Here is a 14,780-nt window from a genome sequence, read left to right as displayed (position 1 = left end):
AATTCCAACTCCAGATATCCTACTAGGGTATAGTTATTTCTGAAAGGACATGACATGAGACTTTCATCTTATGTGTTTGTATGTGGGTGTAGCCTTTCACTTGGTTCCATTACCTCATGGGAAGACATCATAAATTTAACCTCATTCAAACACAAGTTGTCTTGTGTTTGACTGTGGTCTGATTTATCATTTTTTTAATATATGTATAATAATAATGTGTAATACTGTATAATATTTGTGTAATATTCAGTATCTGGCCAATGGTGGGTGATCCTGTTTAGTATAGGCTGCTTATAGGCTGTGGAGCCCTTTGAGACTTGAGATTTGAGTACTTCCAGAAAAAGCCAATGACATAAATTCACACGAGTCTCCATCATAGACAGCGTCTGCGTTGCCTCTACGTGGAGTTCTATATTTCCTCTGCAGTATCGGAGCCTCAGGTGGTCAGAGCCCGACGGCCCTTTTTACAGGTCGTCAAGAGAGTAGACATCCTGTTTAACTTCCTTATTTTCCCATTGGGTCCGTTTTATTTAAGTTAGCATTTTTACTTGTGTAACGGTTTTTCTTGCTATGAAAAGGGTTATTTTCTTCCATTATCTCCTCAGAGCTACATCAACTCTTTTGAGAGAAACTCAGAGATATTTTTAATACTTATGCATTCATTTACTAAATAAGATATATACCCATGTCGCACTTTATTTCTCAGGCACTCAGGCTTTTCATTATGGCAGTGAATTAAATTGTGAAAACAATCAATAATACAGAACCAATAAATAATAAAATGAAAACAATAAAAAATCAAATAAAAATAATACAATAAAACAAAAAAATAAAATGAGCATAGAAGAGGTTGCAACGACATAACAGGACGACTGAAAAAAGAAGACGAAAAAAGAGGAAGACAGAGATGAGAAGATGAAGACTGAGAGAAGAGATGGATAGACCTCTGCAGAATAAGCCCCGCCTCCGAGGCTCCTGGTGCCCTCGGTCAGACGTCTATTGGAAATAACACAGGGTTTAGAATGATCGCACATAACAGACTCTGTAGGTGGCGAAGAGGTCAACGCTGAAGAAGGAAACTAGATGGAAAAAGTGTGTACTTCAAAACGTGAGCAGCCTTTATTTCTTCGTCACCTACAGAGTTTGTAATGCACGCTCATTCTAAAACGCCATGTTATTTCCCATAGACATTTGACCTCTGACTTATTCTTCAGAGGTCTATTAGAGTAGTGAAGAGAATAAATATAAGAGGGAGAAATTACATGAAACAGTAAGGCACAATAAACTAATCTGTATCACCGCCATAAGACATCAGTATATCAAATATTCTGTGGTAAAAAAATACCTTTTATGTCTGAGACAAAGGGTGCCTCTGATGTATGCAATACCTATACGCATGGACATGTTCATTTAAGCATATGGTTTCTAAAGAACTTGCTCATCTTTGATTAAAATTTTAATTTTCGACTTCAACACATATGGCTGAAATACATTTCCACTGCATTTCAGCCATTTAACATCAAGAACCTTAGTCCAAACAGGCATTTTAAGGTTTTCAGAAACTTTGGTCCATTTCATTCAAGGATTTCATTTTGCCTGGACCCATTTTCATGTCATTTGGATCAAATGTTTGCCACAAGTAAGCCATGTCACACTGGTGTTTTTTTGCTAATGTCTTTGTAACGTTCTTGAAGCTTTTTAGCTGCCTTTTAAAGAAGTTGTGTTTTGCCTCGTATCTCATACACCAACTATGAATCAGTGGTCTAATTTTCTGCAGTTTCTGTCAATGACTTCAGCTGCGGTCAGGTGTCGGGAAGAGTAATGGCGGACAAACGAAGCTTCACTTTTTAGAAAAGCTCCGCCTATTGATCACTCTTTGTACAACCGCTCTATAATTCTGCTCCCACTCAGACTCCAAATTGTACTCATCAAACTTAAAATAGTGCAAAAACGGCTCTTCTTGAGGAAAACACTTTTCACTCTGAGAAAATGGCTCAGCATTTTTTCCTGCGTGTGTGTGTGTGTGTGTGTGTGTGTGTGTGTGTGTGTGTGTGTGTGTGTGTGTGTGTGTGTGCGTGTGTGTGTGTGCGTTCGTGTTCGTGTGTGTGTGTGTGTGTGTGTGTGTGTGTGTGTGCGTGTGTGCGTGTGTGGGTATGTGGATAGGGATGTGTGAGTCGTAATAATATTGTAATGCTTTGCTTCTTGCCATTCAACAGTTTATTTATTGCTAGAAATTTGCAGCATTTGATAAATGAGATAATCCGGTCTATCTGAAAATCCCATTCATCGGTTCCCTGTGGGGCAATACCTGTTTGAAGAGGAAGTCAAAACGTTGATTATTAACCTTTGACCACTGACTCAAGGGTCTAACCTTAAAATCTGGCATATGGAACAATTCATGGACTCCAATCATCGTCCAACATAATTGACTCCAAAAAAAGGGCTTCTTGAGTTTCTCCAGTCATTCCCTGAGACTTCCTGGAATGGAACTGCTTACAGAAGAGGTCTCACTCCCCTGGCTGAGACCTCACCCTCTTGGAATACCGCTGGGACCCATGAGGCAATACCCAGTCACTAGTTTTTCTTCGGAAGGAGAGAGATATATATACGTGTGTGTGTGTGTGTGTGTGTGTGTGTGTGTGTGTGTGTGTGTGTGTGTGTGTGTGTGTGTGTGTGTGTGTGTGTGTGTGTGTGTGTGTGTGTGTGTGTGCGGTATGTATGTCTGTGTTTTTGTGTGTAGATGACAACTACACTAATACAAATACAAAATAAGAAGGAATTAGTCAAATGGAAAGTTTGCATGATAAACAATCCATCTAATGCGCTCTTGTAAAACGATCAGGCCTACTTTTACAGAACATGTGAAAAAAGCTGTTGAATTTTTTGGCATACATTTTCCAGACACTAATCTCTCTCGCTCCCTCCCCAACATCCCCGACGGCTTTCCAGTCAATCTGGGTGGAGGTTCCCGTCAGAAAAGTTTGCATACTTCATCCAGTGTTGGAGAATACGAACCTCTAAATAGAATCAGAAAGGAGAAGAAATGTGACTTGAAACGGTGTTCAATCGCGTGTTTATCAATGTGTTTGGGAAGGCTGAACTTGAAGCCTGCGGTCCGCATGGTTATGACGGCTGTTAAATTAACGCAGATGCCTTGTGTATCGGACGCAGATGCTCACTGGGACAAAACAGCTCCCCGAACAGAGCAGTGTGTTGATTCGAGTGAACAGTTGTTTTGTGTGAACATGTCGTCATCATTAAACCAAATTGTGATCTGTAAATGTTGTTACAGTATATGTAACACCTTATGCATTGTTCACTATTACAATAACTTGTATACAATCACTGGCACATGGGGAATCCAAAAACATCTTCACAAACGTATAATGCATGTAATAATTCATTTCACAGATTAACCTCAAATAAATAATTCTGCCTTGCATTTAGGAGCTACTTTTGTGTGTCATTTTTACAATACAGCCACAGCATCAGTTCATGTCTGCAAAGCAACATACTAGCATTTTTTGCTAATTAATGACACAATGAAATCACATTCTAGCAGGGTGTGGTGGTTAAGGGGGAGACGCAAAGATCATGGCATTCTTAATATATTTCACAGCAAATGTTCCCAAAATGGTTATATCTCTATGGCAATGATCCAATAGGGAGTTAATTAAAGCATGCCTGCTACAATTCAAATGGTTTCCAAATGTCAGAAACGAAATTGGATTTGTTTTCAAGGACAACATTGTATGCTCAGTTAACCATCGAGAAACTGGGGTGAATTAAACTGAAACTCTGTGTCTAATATCCATCTTCATGTCTCCCTTCCTCTCCTCTCTTCTCCTCTCTCTATAGCCTTTGTCTCCTCTCTTATCCTCTCGCGACTCCTTTCCTCATCTCACCCTTCCTTGCCTCATCCCTGTCCTCTACTCCTTTCCTGTCTCTCCTCTTTCAGATCTATTCTACCAAACTCTCTATCTATTATTCTCTCAATCTCTAATGTAACAAACAACACATAAATACTATATAGCAGACTGAGATAAAAGCAGTTAAGGGAGAGAGAGAGAGAGAGAGAGAGAGAGAGAGAGAGAGAGAGAGAGAGAGAGAGAGAGAGAGAGAGAGAGAGAGAGAGAGAGAGTGTGTGTGTGTGTGTGTGTGTGTGTGTGTGTGTGTGTGTGTGTGTGTGTGTGTGTGTGTGTGTGTGTGTGTGTGTGTGTGTGTGTGTGTGTGTGTGTGTGTGTGTGTGTGTGCGTGCGCGATTGCATGCGTGCATGCTTGAGTGACCGCCCGCTTTTGAGTTATGAGTTATGAGTGAGTATGCTTCGTCAATCGTCATATTCTCCACCACAGTTATAACACGTAATAAGTTGACGAGGCACAAGAAGACACAGAGTTGTGCTCACTTCCAGAGTAGCTGTCTCAAGGGTGTCCAGTGGGTGGGATCACCGATTTCCAAATGACGAGGAGAAAACACGTGGTACCGTACCACCTGGGTACCGAACCAAGAGCAGCCTCCTCCCAATCCGTAGCAAACAGAAAACTCAGCAACAAGCAAACACGGAACACGCAAAGGGCCAAAACGGAACCGGTATATTGGCCAAATTAAAATCAAACTTCTTCGCAACAGCGATATGGATTTCTTAAAACACTTTCAGTATTTTGGCGTCGTCTTCGCGACTTCACTGGTAGTAGCAACCGCAGGTAAACACACACACTCTCTCTCTCTCTCTCTCTCTCTCTCTCTCTCTCTCTCTCTCTCTCTCTCTCTCTCTCTCTCTCTCTCTCTCTCTCTCTCTCTCTCTCTCTCTCTCTCTCTTTCTCTCTCTCTCTCACACACACACGACACACCCACACATATATAAAACGATCTATAGACATTTTCTGTTTATGTTACTTGCTTACAAGATTTGATTATGTGATCCATCTTATGTTGAACAAGTTGAAAAGATCCACATGTTTGGGAAAGGTTCTGACTGGTGGGCTGACACTGCATACAATCAAGCCTTGTTTGTTTGTTTCAACCTTATGAAGTTAGGGCTCTGCTCAATGTATGAAGGGATTTTCCTTTCCCAAATTTCCCTTAGGCCTGATTATTGATCAACCCTTTGCCCATATAGTTCCTTTCATTTGACTGCTATGACCATTCAAAAGTTGAAGTTAAAGTTAAATCAAGGGTGTGTGTGTGTGTGTGTGTGTGTGTGTGTGTGTGTGTGTGTGTGTGTGTGTGTGTGTGTGTGTGTGTGTGTGTGTGTGTGTGTGTGTGTGTGTCCGTCCGTCCGTGTGTCCGTGTGTGCGTGTGTCTGTATGTGTGTGTGTGTGTGTGTGTGTGTGTGTGTGTGTGTGTGTGTATGTGTCCGTGTGTGCGTGTGTCTGTATGTGTGTGTGTGCGTGTGTGTGTGTGTCCGTGTGTGTGCTTGTGTATCGTATGTTATATCATCCTTATAAACCATCTATACCATTATACGTTTGTGTGACACTTTCACTGTGGATTTGACTGCATGCAGTTCTTCTCTCTTCTTTGTGTCCCTGCGTGTCACACAGGCCAACAATTCAACCACGACAAACTTCACTGGTCGTCCACCAACTTTAAAACCCTGCTGACCTGGGAGCCTGAGGCCGGTGACCCGTCCTACGACGTCGAATACGCTGAGTAGGACCCGTCTCCAGAGACTACAAACATTTAACCACGGCCCAGTAGATGGCACACAGTATAAGAGAGCGTTAAACAGAGTGCTAAACTTGCATCGACTTATCAGCAGTGACTTATCCTCATATCATGTCCCGTTCTTTTGAGCCGGTTGGTAATGCCAATGATAAACAAGGTGAGGTTGTGTGTTTATAGCTGCTTGTGTTTCTTGTGTGTGTGTGTGTGTGTGTGTGTGTGTGTCGTCTTGTGTTGTGTGTTGTACAGGCATGACAAGGATTGGCTGTCTGCACCTAATTGTCTAGACATCAGAGAGACGGAGTGTGATCTGACCAACGTCCTTGATCCAGAGAAGTGAGTGTGTTGTGGTTCAGTACAGTGTAGGATAGGGTCCTATGGTATGGTGTCATATTGTGTAGAGTGTGGAGTGTAGTATAGTAAATGTTTTTAGTATTGTATGGAAAAGTATAGTATAGTAAATGGACTGCACTTATATAGCGCATTCCTAACCATTGGCCGCCCAAAGCGCTTTACAATATTGCCTCACGTTCACCATTCACGCACACATCCCCACACCGACGGCAGAGTCAGCCACGCAAGGCGACAGCCAGCTCGTCGGGAGCAGTTAGGGTGAGGTGCCTCGCTCAAGGACACCTCCACACTCAGCTAGGTGGAGCAGGGGATCGAACCAACAACCTTCTGGTTACCAGCCAACCCGCTCTACCTCCTGAGCCACAGCCGCCCACTGTAGTACAGTAGACTGGATGTATGGTGGGAGAGTCTTACCAAGCACCTCAGGCACGCTGATGATTTGGTCATCATGTCTCCATATAGTTTCAGCTTCATCAGCTGCTTAAAGTGTGCTGTAGCTGCAGAGTCCAATATGCCATTAAGTTCAATTCCAAGAAGAGCGTTATTACGATTCCTAAAACTAAGGAGGATCAGAAGGATAAGAGGATCAGGAGCAAAAGTTTCCCTCATTCTTTCTGTCTGACCGCACTCGAGATGTGGTTAAGATGGTTCGGTATTTGGGTCACTACATCACTGATGATCTGTGGGCTGATGATGATGATGTCCAGCGCCAGTGCTGTAAACTTTTTGCATAGGTCAATACGGCGCGCAAATTCCATAGACCGCGGAAGATGTTAAAGTAAGTCTCTTCAGAGCCGACTGTACTCTACACTCTACATTTTACCCAGCTCAACCCAGCTCAACTGCTGTGGTGAGGAATTTTATGCACACATTTATGTGTCGACTTCTAGAGTCACAAAACAAATTAATGTTTGCATTCCCTGATATTAAACAGTGATACAAGGTACTTCTCTGGGTTGTGGAAACAATGGAATCGATGCATGTATTTATTTTAATCGATGCTTGTATGTATATTAATCTATGTTGCCCTTGTATTTGTATTGTATTTTATATGGAACTTTAAGTCTTGAATAAAGTATTAATTCATATAGTACAGTATAGTAAAGTTTAGTATTGTATAAAAAGGTATAGTGTAGTATAGTATAGTGTAGTATAGTATAGAGTAGACAAGTATATTATCCTATAATGTAGTTCAGAACAGTTGAGTGTGGTGTAATATAGAGAAGTATAGCATAGAATGGTATAGTTCAGTGTAGTGTATGGTCGTGTAACATAATGTAATATAGTGTAGTGTAGTATAGTGTGATATAGTGTTGTGTAGTGTAGTAGTAGGCCTATTATAGTATAGTATATATGTGTATATATGTGTATATACAGTATTTGTATATAATATATATATATATATGCACGTTATTTGGAACTGACATTATTTGTGTACTAACAGATCCTATGCTGCCAGATTGAAGAAAACAATATCCACTGATTGGTGGGGCACTTCTGACTACTTCACCCCCTACAAACAAAGTAAGTATACACACACACACACACACACACACACACACACACACACACACACACACACACACACACACACACACACACACACACATTAATTTAAGCACAGATATTTATATCTAAGGAATCATAAAACACACATTTTTTATGCACAAATATGTTTTCTTGTTCCGTTTAATGAAAACGCCAGATGTGTCTGTAGTAAAACAAATCACACTTATTTTGAATACGACTGCCAAGCCAGAGACAAAATCCCATTTTGCATCGCCAAAGTTTACAGAAACCAACAAGAACAATATAATCCTCTCCTCTCTACATGTCTCTCTTCTTCTCTCTCTCTCCATTTCTCTGTTCATCCATCTTTGACTCCATCTATTTCTCTCTCTATCTCTCTCCCAGGTTTGATCACAGCCGTGTCCTTCAGCCTCGACGCCCGCGTGGCAGACGGCAGTGTGACCCTCACCATCACAGACCCTCTGACCGCCCTCTACAAGAACGGCAGTCTGCTCACCATCAGAGACGTGTTCCAGAATCAACTGAACTACAGGGTCAGCTACCAAAAGGTCGGAAGCACCAGAAAGGTAAAGGACTATCTTTTCTCCACCCTCACAGACTGAGAGATGCGTGTGTGACCATTTCCTGTTGTTGCGGCAATTTCTTAATTAGTTGCAGAAAATGTACCTTATTTTATGTATGCATACAACAGCCTCCTCTCAAGCAGAGTGAGCCCAAAATACTGTTTCAGAGATAGCAGAGCTGCCTGCAATGCAATTGTCAATACTCAATTCAGTTTACCGTAAGGACAGAGATGGCTGTGTTCATTCAGGCAGAGGAATGTATACCGGGGTCACTGCTCGCTTCTGACCGGTTTTCCCCAGGCACGAAGGTTAACACTAGATAACACTAGGAACAGTTATGGGCGATAGACAATACAAGGAATGTAAAACAAAGCTTCAGTTATCAAAAGTAAACAACGTATGGGATTTCCATCACTCAGTGCACATGGCGATGCAGTCGTACAACGTGGAAAACGCACCGGTTTTTTTTTCAGGGGAATAGCTAAAAATGTGTAGTAATTGATCAGAGGAAAACTACTAATTATCTTTTCTTTCTGCCCGTTCTCAACTTTCACAGCGTGATATATGTTGATGTTTTGTTTGTACAAATACAGTTTTTTATAGGTATATATATATTGGAAAAGGCTTTAGATGGCTATAAAGATGAGAGTGAAATCTAGTTGTTACTGGTAGTAAAATGTGAATGAATACAACCGTTTCTAAAGATTGTATAAACGTCTTGTACAACACAACAGGATGTATACATGAGTGTGCTGGTGGGTTGTGTCAGACACAGAGGAAGTCTGGTTGAGTTCAGAGCATTGAGTAAAGGTAGAAACCGAATAGAGGAAAACCAACAGGCTATATATACAGGAGGACTGATGGGGAAATGAAAAACCTGTTGGTAATTTAGGTTAATTAATGGCAGGCGGCAAAGGAGTGACACAGCCAGGATGTCACGATATCAACCTGATGGACAATCCTTTAACAAACGATTCATGCGCCTGCTTCCGTCCTATTTGAACAGTACCACAACCCTCACAATCTGTTCACAAATTGCTTATCACGGCACTGAAACATACCATGGTCTTCTGAAAAAAAACTAAAGATAATGTGGTTGACATATTCTCCAATATTTGCTTCTGATCTAGTCAGGGAGTATGTTTGATTTACGAATCTGGGGTTGAGCTTAGTGGACACACATCAGTCCATCTTATTTTAAGATACAACCATATAAGATGGTGCTTTACTGATCCCAGATGGAAAATAAAGTACTAATACGCCTTCTGGGGTTTCGCTTAATGTAATCTTTCAAGCATTCTTTCATTGTGGCCATAAATCAATAAATAACTAAAGGGATTTGGCAGGGCCTGTGCAGTTGGTCCAAAACAGTGCAGGGCTGATCCGTCACTCCCAGCAGATGAATCAGAGAGACCCTGTGTTTGCTCACACTCCCACCTGGAAAACCGCCTCATTTCCCATGACTCTTCGCCTGAAAGCACAACGGTTCCCTAACCTAAGAGTGTGCGCGGAGGTAGGAGGGACGAGCATTCAGTCTTCAGGATGGGTTTCGCAATAGTGGGGAGGACACAAGCTTTGTAGTCGTTTTATGGTCCCGCATAAAGATGTTCATATGATACCGACCAGCCACTGTCGTTGTACTCTTTCCTCCCAGACAGACTAATAGTAGAGTGGCCTGAGATTCATAGTTGATAAAATGTTTCAAACCTATTTCTGCTGCCCTAGCTTGGATATCATACCCAACTGACTTTAGATGTTCAAACAAATTCAACTGTTTGAAGATTATTTATGGCCACAACTATGGAGGGAGGCTTCCCATGGGAACCTAAAATACTGGGTTTTTATGGTCATACTTCCTTCATTCTTCGAACCACTTATCATTATATATGATTTAACGGTTTTGATGGTCATACTTCTTTCATTCTTCAGACTTCCTATCATTGTGTGGTCTGATGTTTGATTGTGCTGTCTTCTTCTTTTATTACCGTATCGAGTTACTCAAACATAAAAGCAACATGCTTCGCTATTAGTCTGAATGTCGTGTGATCTAATTCGTTATTTTAGGATTTGGTTAGTTGTTTCTGAACAGGTCCCCATTAGGTGAAAACTCTATAGTCGCTTAGTCTTCCTGGGGTCCAACACATAACAGATTAGTTGATACAAAATCCATAAATACATTCAGATACCTTCCATCAAATAAGAAGATAGATAACATTGTTATTTGTCATACATCAGCCCACATACAAGCACACACGGATGTTGTAACACCTACTTTATTTCCATGCAGTATTTCAGGTTCCATTTACAATGTATTGCAAGTCACTTCATGGATGCTCCCCGGGTAATGATTCCACACTCATAAACAGGGGGTCCAGTGAGGGGTTCACCGTGAGTGTGAACAGTGAGGGGTTCACCGTGAGTGTGAACAGTGAGGGGTTCACCGTGAGTGTGAAGAGTGAGGGGTTCACGTGAGTGTGAAGAGTGAGGGGTTCACGTGAGTGTGTGGCCCTCTGCAGAAGGAGACGGACGTGGACAGCAACGTGGCTGTAGTGGGCGGTCTGGAGCCCAACGAGGGCTACTGCTTCAGCGTGGCGGCCAAGGTCCTCACCAGAGCAGATCTGGGGGCCTGGAGCCAGCAGCAGTGCTCCAAGGCCCACGGGCCCTTCCTCAACGGTGTGTGCACACACACACACACAGACACACACAGACACACACATACACACACACACACACACACACACACACACACACACACACACACACACACACACACATGCATTTACACACATGTATTTACAAACACACACACACACACCCACTCACACACCCACTCACACACACACACACACACACACTCACACACCACACACACACACACACACACACACACACACACACACACAGACACACACACACACACACACACACACACACACACACATGCATTTACACACATGTATTTACAAACACACACACACACACACACACACACACCCACACCCACACACACACACGCACACACACACACACACACACACATACACACACACACACACACACACACACACACACACACACACACACACACACACACACACACACACACACACACAGGGGTGTCGTAGTGGGGGAATAGTGGGACTGGGTGCCCGATGGGGATAGGTCCCTCGAAAAGACCGGGATAAAAAGTGGTTTAATTTAAAAGTAGTTCATGTCGTAAGTAACTTTAAACTGGCTAAATAGAACATTTGAGGTACTGACCTTAATACATATAAAAAAAATGAGTGGAGGCTCACTGCTACCCCTTATAGAAGGTGCAAATGGTTTATTCCGCCATTGACTGGTAATGCTGGAATGCTAATTTGCATCATTTGCAGTCACGTCTTTCCCAGGAAATCTGGGTCGCAAAAAAAGTAACAAAAGAAAGGAAAGAGAAAGGGAAAGCAACTCCTGACTGATTTCTTTCAAAATAAAGTGAGCACGAACGGTTTAAGAAACATGGCTTAAGAATGGTTTAGGCTTATTTCAGCAGTAGTTCAGATTGAATGCAGTCATTGAGGAATCCATCTTGGTGCATGATTGTATTGAATATCGTAAATGGACATTATATCGATCAATATCAAAACCTAGCATGTCAATCAAATACCTAATACCATGAAACACATGGCCTTTTTTAAACAACCGCAGAGAGTATTATTTAGTATAATTTATTTAGTATTATTTAGTATCATTTATGATATTGCATATATATATATATAAAAAAAAAGCATCATACCTTCAATGTCATGTGACATTATATCTATCCAATAAGTCAAATACCTAGCAAAGCTTAACTTGATGAAACACATGGCCCTTCGTTTTAGAAACCACCACAGAGAGTGGAGCAGTGGCACCATCTCCTACTACTGAGGATGGGGGGAGCTCAAATGGTGAGAATGAAAATGTATTCCAAGCAATCATATGTAGCACTTAGGCCCAATCCCATCTCTACCCCTTACCCCTTCCCCTCACCCCTCCCCCTTGTTTTGAAGGGGTAAGGGGAAGGGGTAAATGAAAGGGGTAAGGGATAGAAATGGGATTGGGCCTAAAACTGAAAGGAGCTTTAACAACACTAACATCTAGTATCTTGTTTTATTGCATGTTAAGAGTCTAATATCAACCCTGCATGCGTCGTGCTTGTATCTGAAGCAGATAGTGAGCAAGAAGATGCGATACAGGATGATGGAGGTGAAGAGAGTGAGAGAAGTTAAGCTCTAAGGGTGAGGGAAAAGCTGAGGAGAGGACAGAAGAGGGCCCAGACTTTTGTGCTTTACCCCTGCACACACACACACACACACACACACACACACACACACACACACACACACACACACACACACACACACACACACACACACAAACACAAACACATAAACACACACACACACACACACACACACACACACACACACACACACACACACACACACACACACACACACACACACACACACACACACACACACACACACACACTGCTGCAATCAACATGATAGCGCAGCTAAATGTTAAGGATGCTTTAGGAAAGTTTTAACCGCTAAGATTGTGTCAATTGCTAGAAATGCCATAACCACCCGTGGGCTATTAATGAATGAAACGCACAGCGAGAATATCTGTGGTGAGTCGACTACGCCTGCGTCTGTGTGAGGCCCTTTACAGTGAAGACTGCTTCCGGCTCCATTCTGACCGATTTATCTTTGATACAGCGAAACATAACATCTTGAGTTCATGTAACTCCATTTGTGTGGTGTTGGCACACAGATAGACGGAAGCATTGTGGGTAGTTAATGAGGTTCGCTTGTACCTACTGCAGTGATTATGGGATGTTGTTTGGTTTGTGGCGCTTCAACAAACGCAAACCATTCCTAATTTGTGTTCATCCCCAGACTCACAAGAGTGACAGAAATAACAGGAACATAATGCTTCACGTTATTGATTATTGATTATTCCCCGCCTCACTTCACAACGCTGTGGTTGCCGCGGAGACATTGGTGAGTGACGTGGCTGTGGTTGCCACGGAGACATTGGTGAGTGACGTGGCTGTGGTTGCCCCCCCCTGCAGGGCTGAGGGCCGAGGTGGTGGTGGGCCTGTGTCTGCTCCTCCTCCTGCTCCTCGTCATCATCATCACCTCCGTCGTCTGCTGCCGTCGCCGCCGGCAACGCCGCCAACAGAGGACCGCTCAGATGCTCTGAACCGCTTAGGACCGGTGTCCATGTGTGTGTGTGTGTGTGTGTGTGTGTGTGTGTGTGTGTGTGTGTGTGTGTGTGTGTGTGTGTGTGTGTGTGTGTGTGTGTGTGTGTGTGTGTGTGTGTACGTGTGTGTGTGTGTGGGTGTGTGTGCGTTTGTGAGAGACAGCAGGGAGGGAGTGTGTGTACAGCTCACAGAGTCACTAACTTAATAATTACAGGACACATTCATTTGTCAGATGACGGAGCACAGTTATATATAAGAGATTACATCTGATGTAATCACCTCACAGATCATTCCTGTCTCGTGTGTGTGTGTCTGTGTCCAGAAATGATTACCATGCAGGCATCACACACATGTTGCCTTGCAATTGACCCTGTTTTCTAAGTATATATTTTTATATTTTGTACCCAATAATCATTATTACATTTGAGATTGTGTTTTATGTATGAACTGTTTTATAAGCAAGGATTTTCCAAAGCAATAATAAATATGAATTGTTCATCTGTTGATGAGAACATTCCACTGAATATCTTTATAATGAGTGTTGTGCATAACCATTCATAACCATATTAATGTAGTAATTTGCAAGGGACATATTAATTTGTCACATGACAAAGCCCAAATACATAGTATATATAATATATATATCACTTGTAAGAATTTGTTTGTGGCTGTGTGACTGTGTATGCGTATGAGTGTGTCGGCAAACATTAAGGGTACAGGCTTCAAACACATTTAGCTTTTCTTGCACTTAAACCTGTTTCTATTTTGGTATTGTTGTATCTAATAATCATAATTGGACATGAACATATCTCTTATGTTAGAACTGTTTTATAAGCAAGAAGGATTTTCCAAAGCAATAATTCAAATCAACACACTTTACTCGGTAACGCTTTACAATAAGGTACGCAAAAACGTGGGTAGTTACCGAGGAATGAATGAGTAACGAATGATGAACGACCTGGGCCCTAACTGGGGCAAGGGCCCTAACTGTCACTTAGGGCCCTAACGGGGCCCTAGGTGACAGTTATTCAGTAACTACTGAGGAGTCACTGTTAAACCAACTAGGGATACTGTATTATGGTTCAAAAACCTTAACTACTGGTGAACGAATGATTCAAAAAGCTCCACTACTGGTAAATGAATGGTTAAAAAAACTTCACTACTGGTAAATGAATGGTAAACGAATGATTCAAAAAGCTTAACTACTGGTGAACGAATGGTTCAAAAAGCTTAACTACTGGTGAACGAATGGTTCAAAAAGCTTAACTACTGGTGAACGAATGATTCAAAAAGCTTCACTACTGGTAAACGAATGATTAAAATAGCTTCACTGCTCGTAAACGAATGATTCAAATAGCTTCACTACTCGTAAACGAATGGTAAACGAATGATTCAAATAGCTTCACTACTCGTAAACGAATGTAAACGAATGATT

The 14,780-nt window shown here is 42.0% G+C and overlaps 1 protein-coding gene across 2 annotated transcripts; it reads left to right on the top strand.

Moving 5' to 3' along the window:
- The first annotated feature begins 4,445 nt into the window (after positions 1 to 4,445).
- LOC132462420 (tissue factor-like) lies at positions 4,446 to 13,849 on the top strand. 2 transcript variants are annotated; one of them, XM_060057952.1, is made up of 8 exons: positions 4,446 to 4,704; positions 5,545 to 5,653; positions 5,915 to 6,001; positions 7,464 to 7,543; positions 7,934 to 8,115; positions 10,629 to 10,785; positions 11,976 to 12,041; positions 13,214 to 13,849. In XM_060057952.1, exons 1-8 carry the CDS (start codon positions 4,635 to 4,637, stop codon positions 13,342 to 13,344), a joined length of 882 nt encoding a protein of 293 aa, XP_059913935.1. In that variant the 5' UTR covers positions 4,446 to 4,634; the 3' UTR covers positions 13,345 to 13,849. The 2 variants fall into 2 exon arrangements, with proteins under 2 accessions (XP_059913935.1, XP_059913936.1); XM_060057953.1 differs by lacking the exon at positions 11,976 to 12,041 and having other exon boundaries at positions 4,453 to 4,704.
- The last annotated feature ends 931 nt before the right edge of the window (positions 13,850 to 14,780 follow it).

This window comes from Gadus macrocephalus, chromosome 8 (genome assembly GCF_031168955.1).
Source record: "Gadus macrocephalus chromosome 8, ASM3116895v1".
Taxonomy (NCBI): Eukaryota; Metazoa; Chordata; class Actinopteri; order Gadiformes; family Gadidae; genus Gadus; species Gadus macrocephalus.
This window is presented reverse-complemented; position numbering and strand designations above follow the sequence as displayed.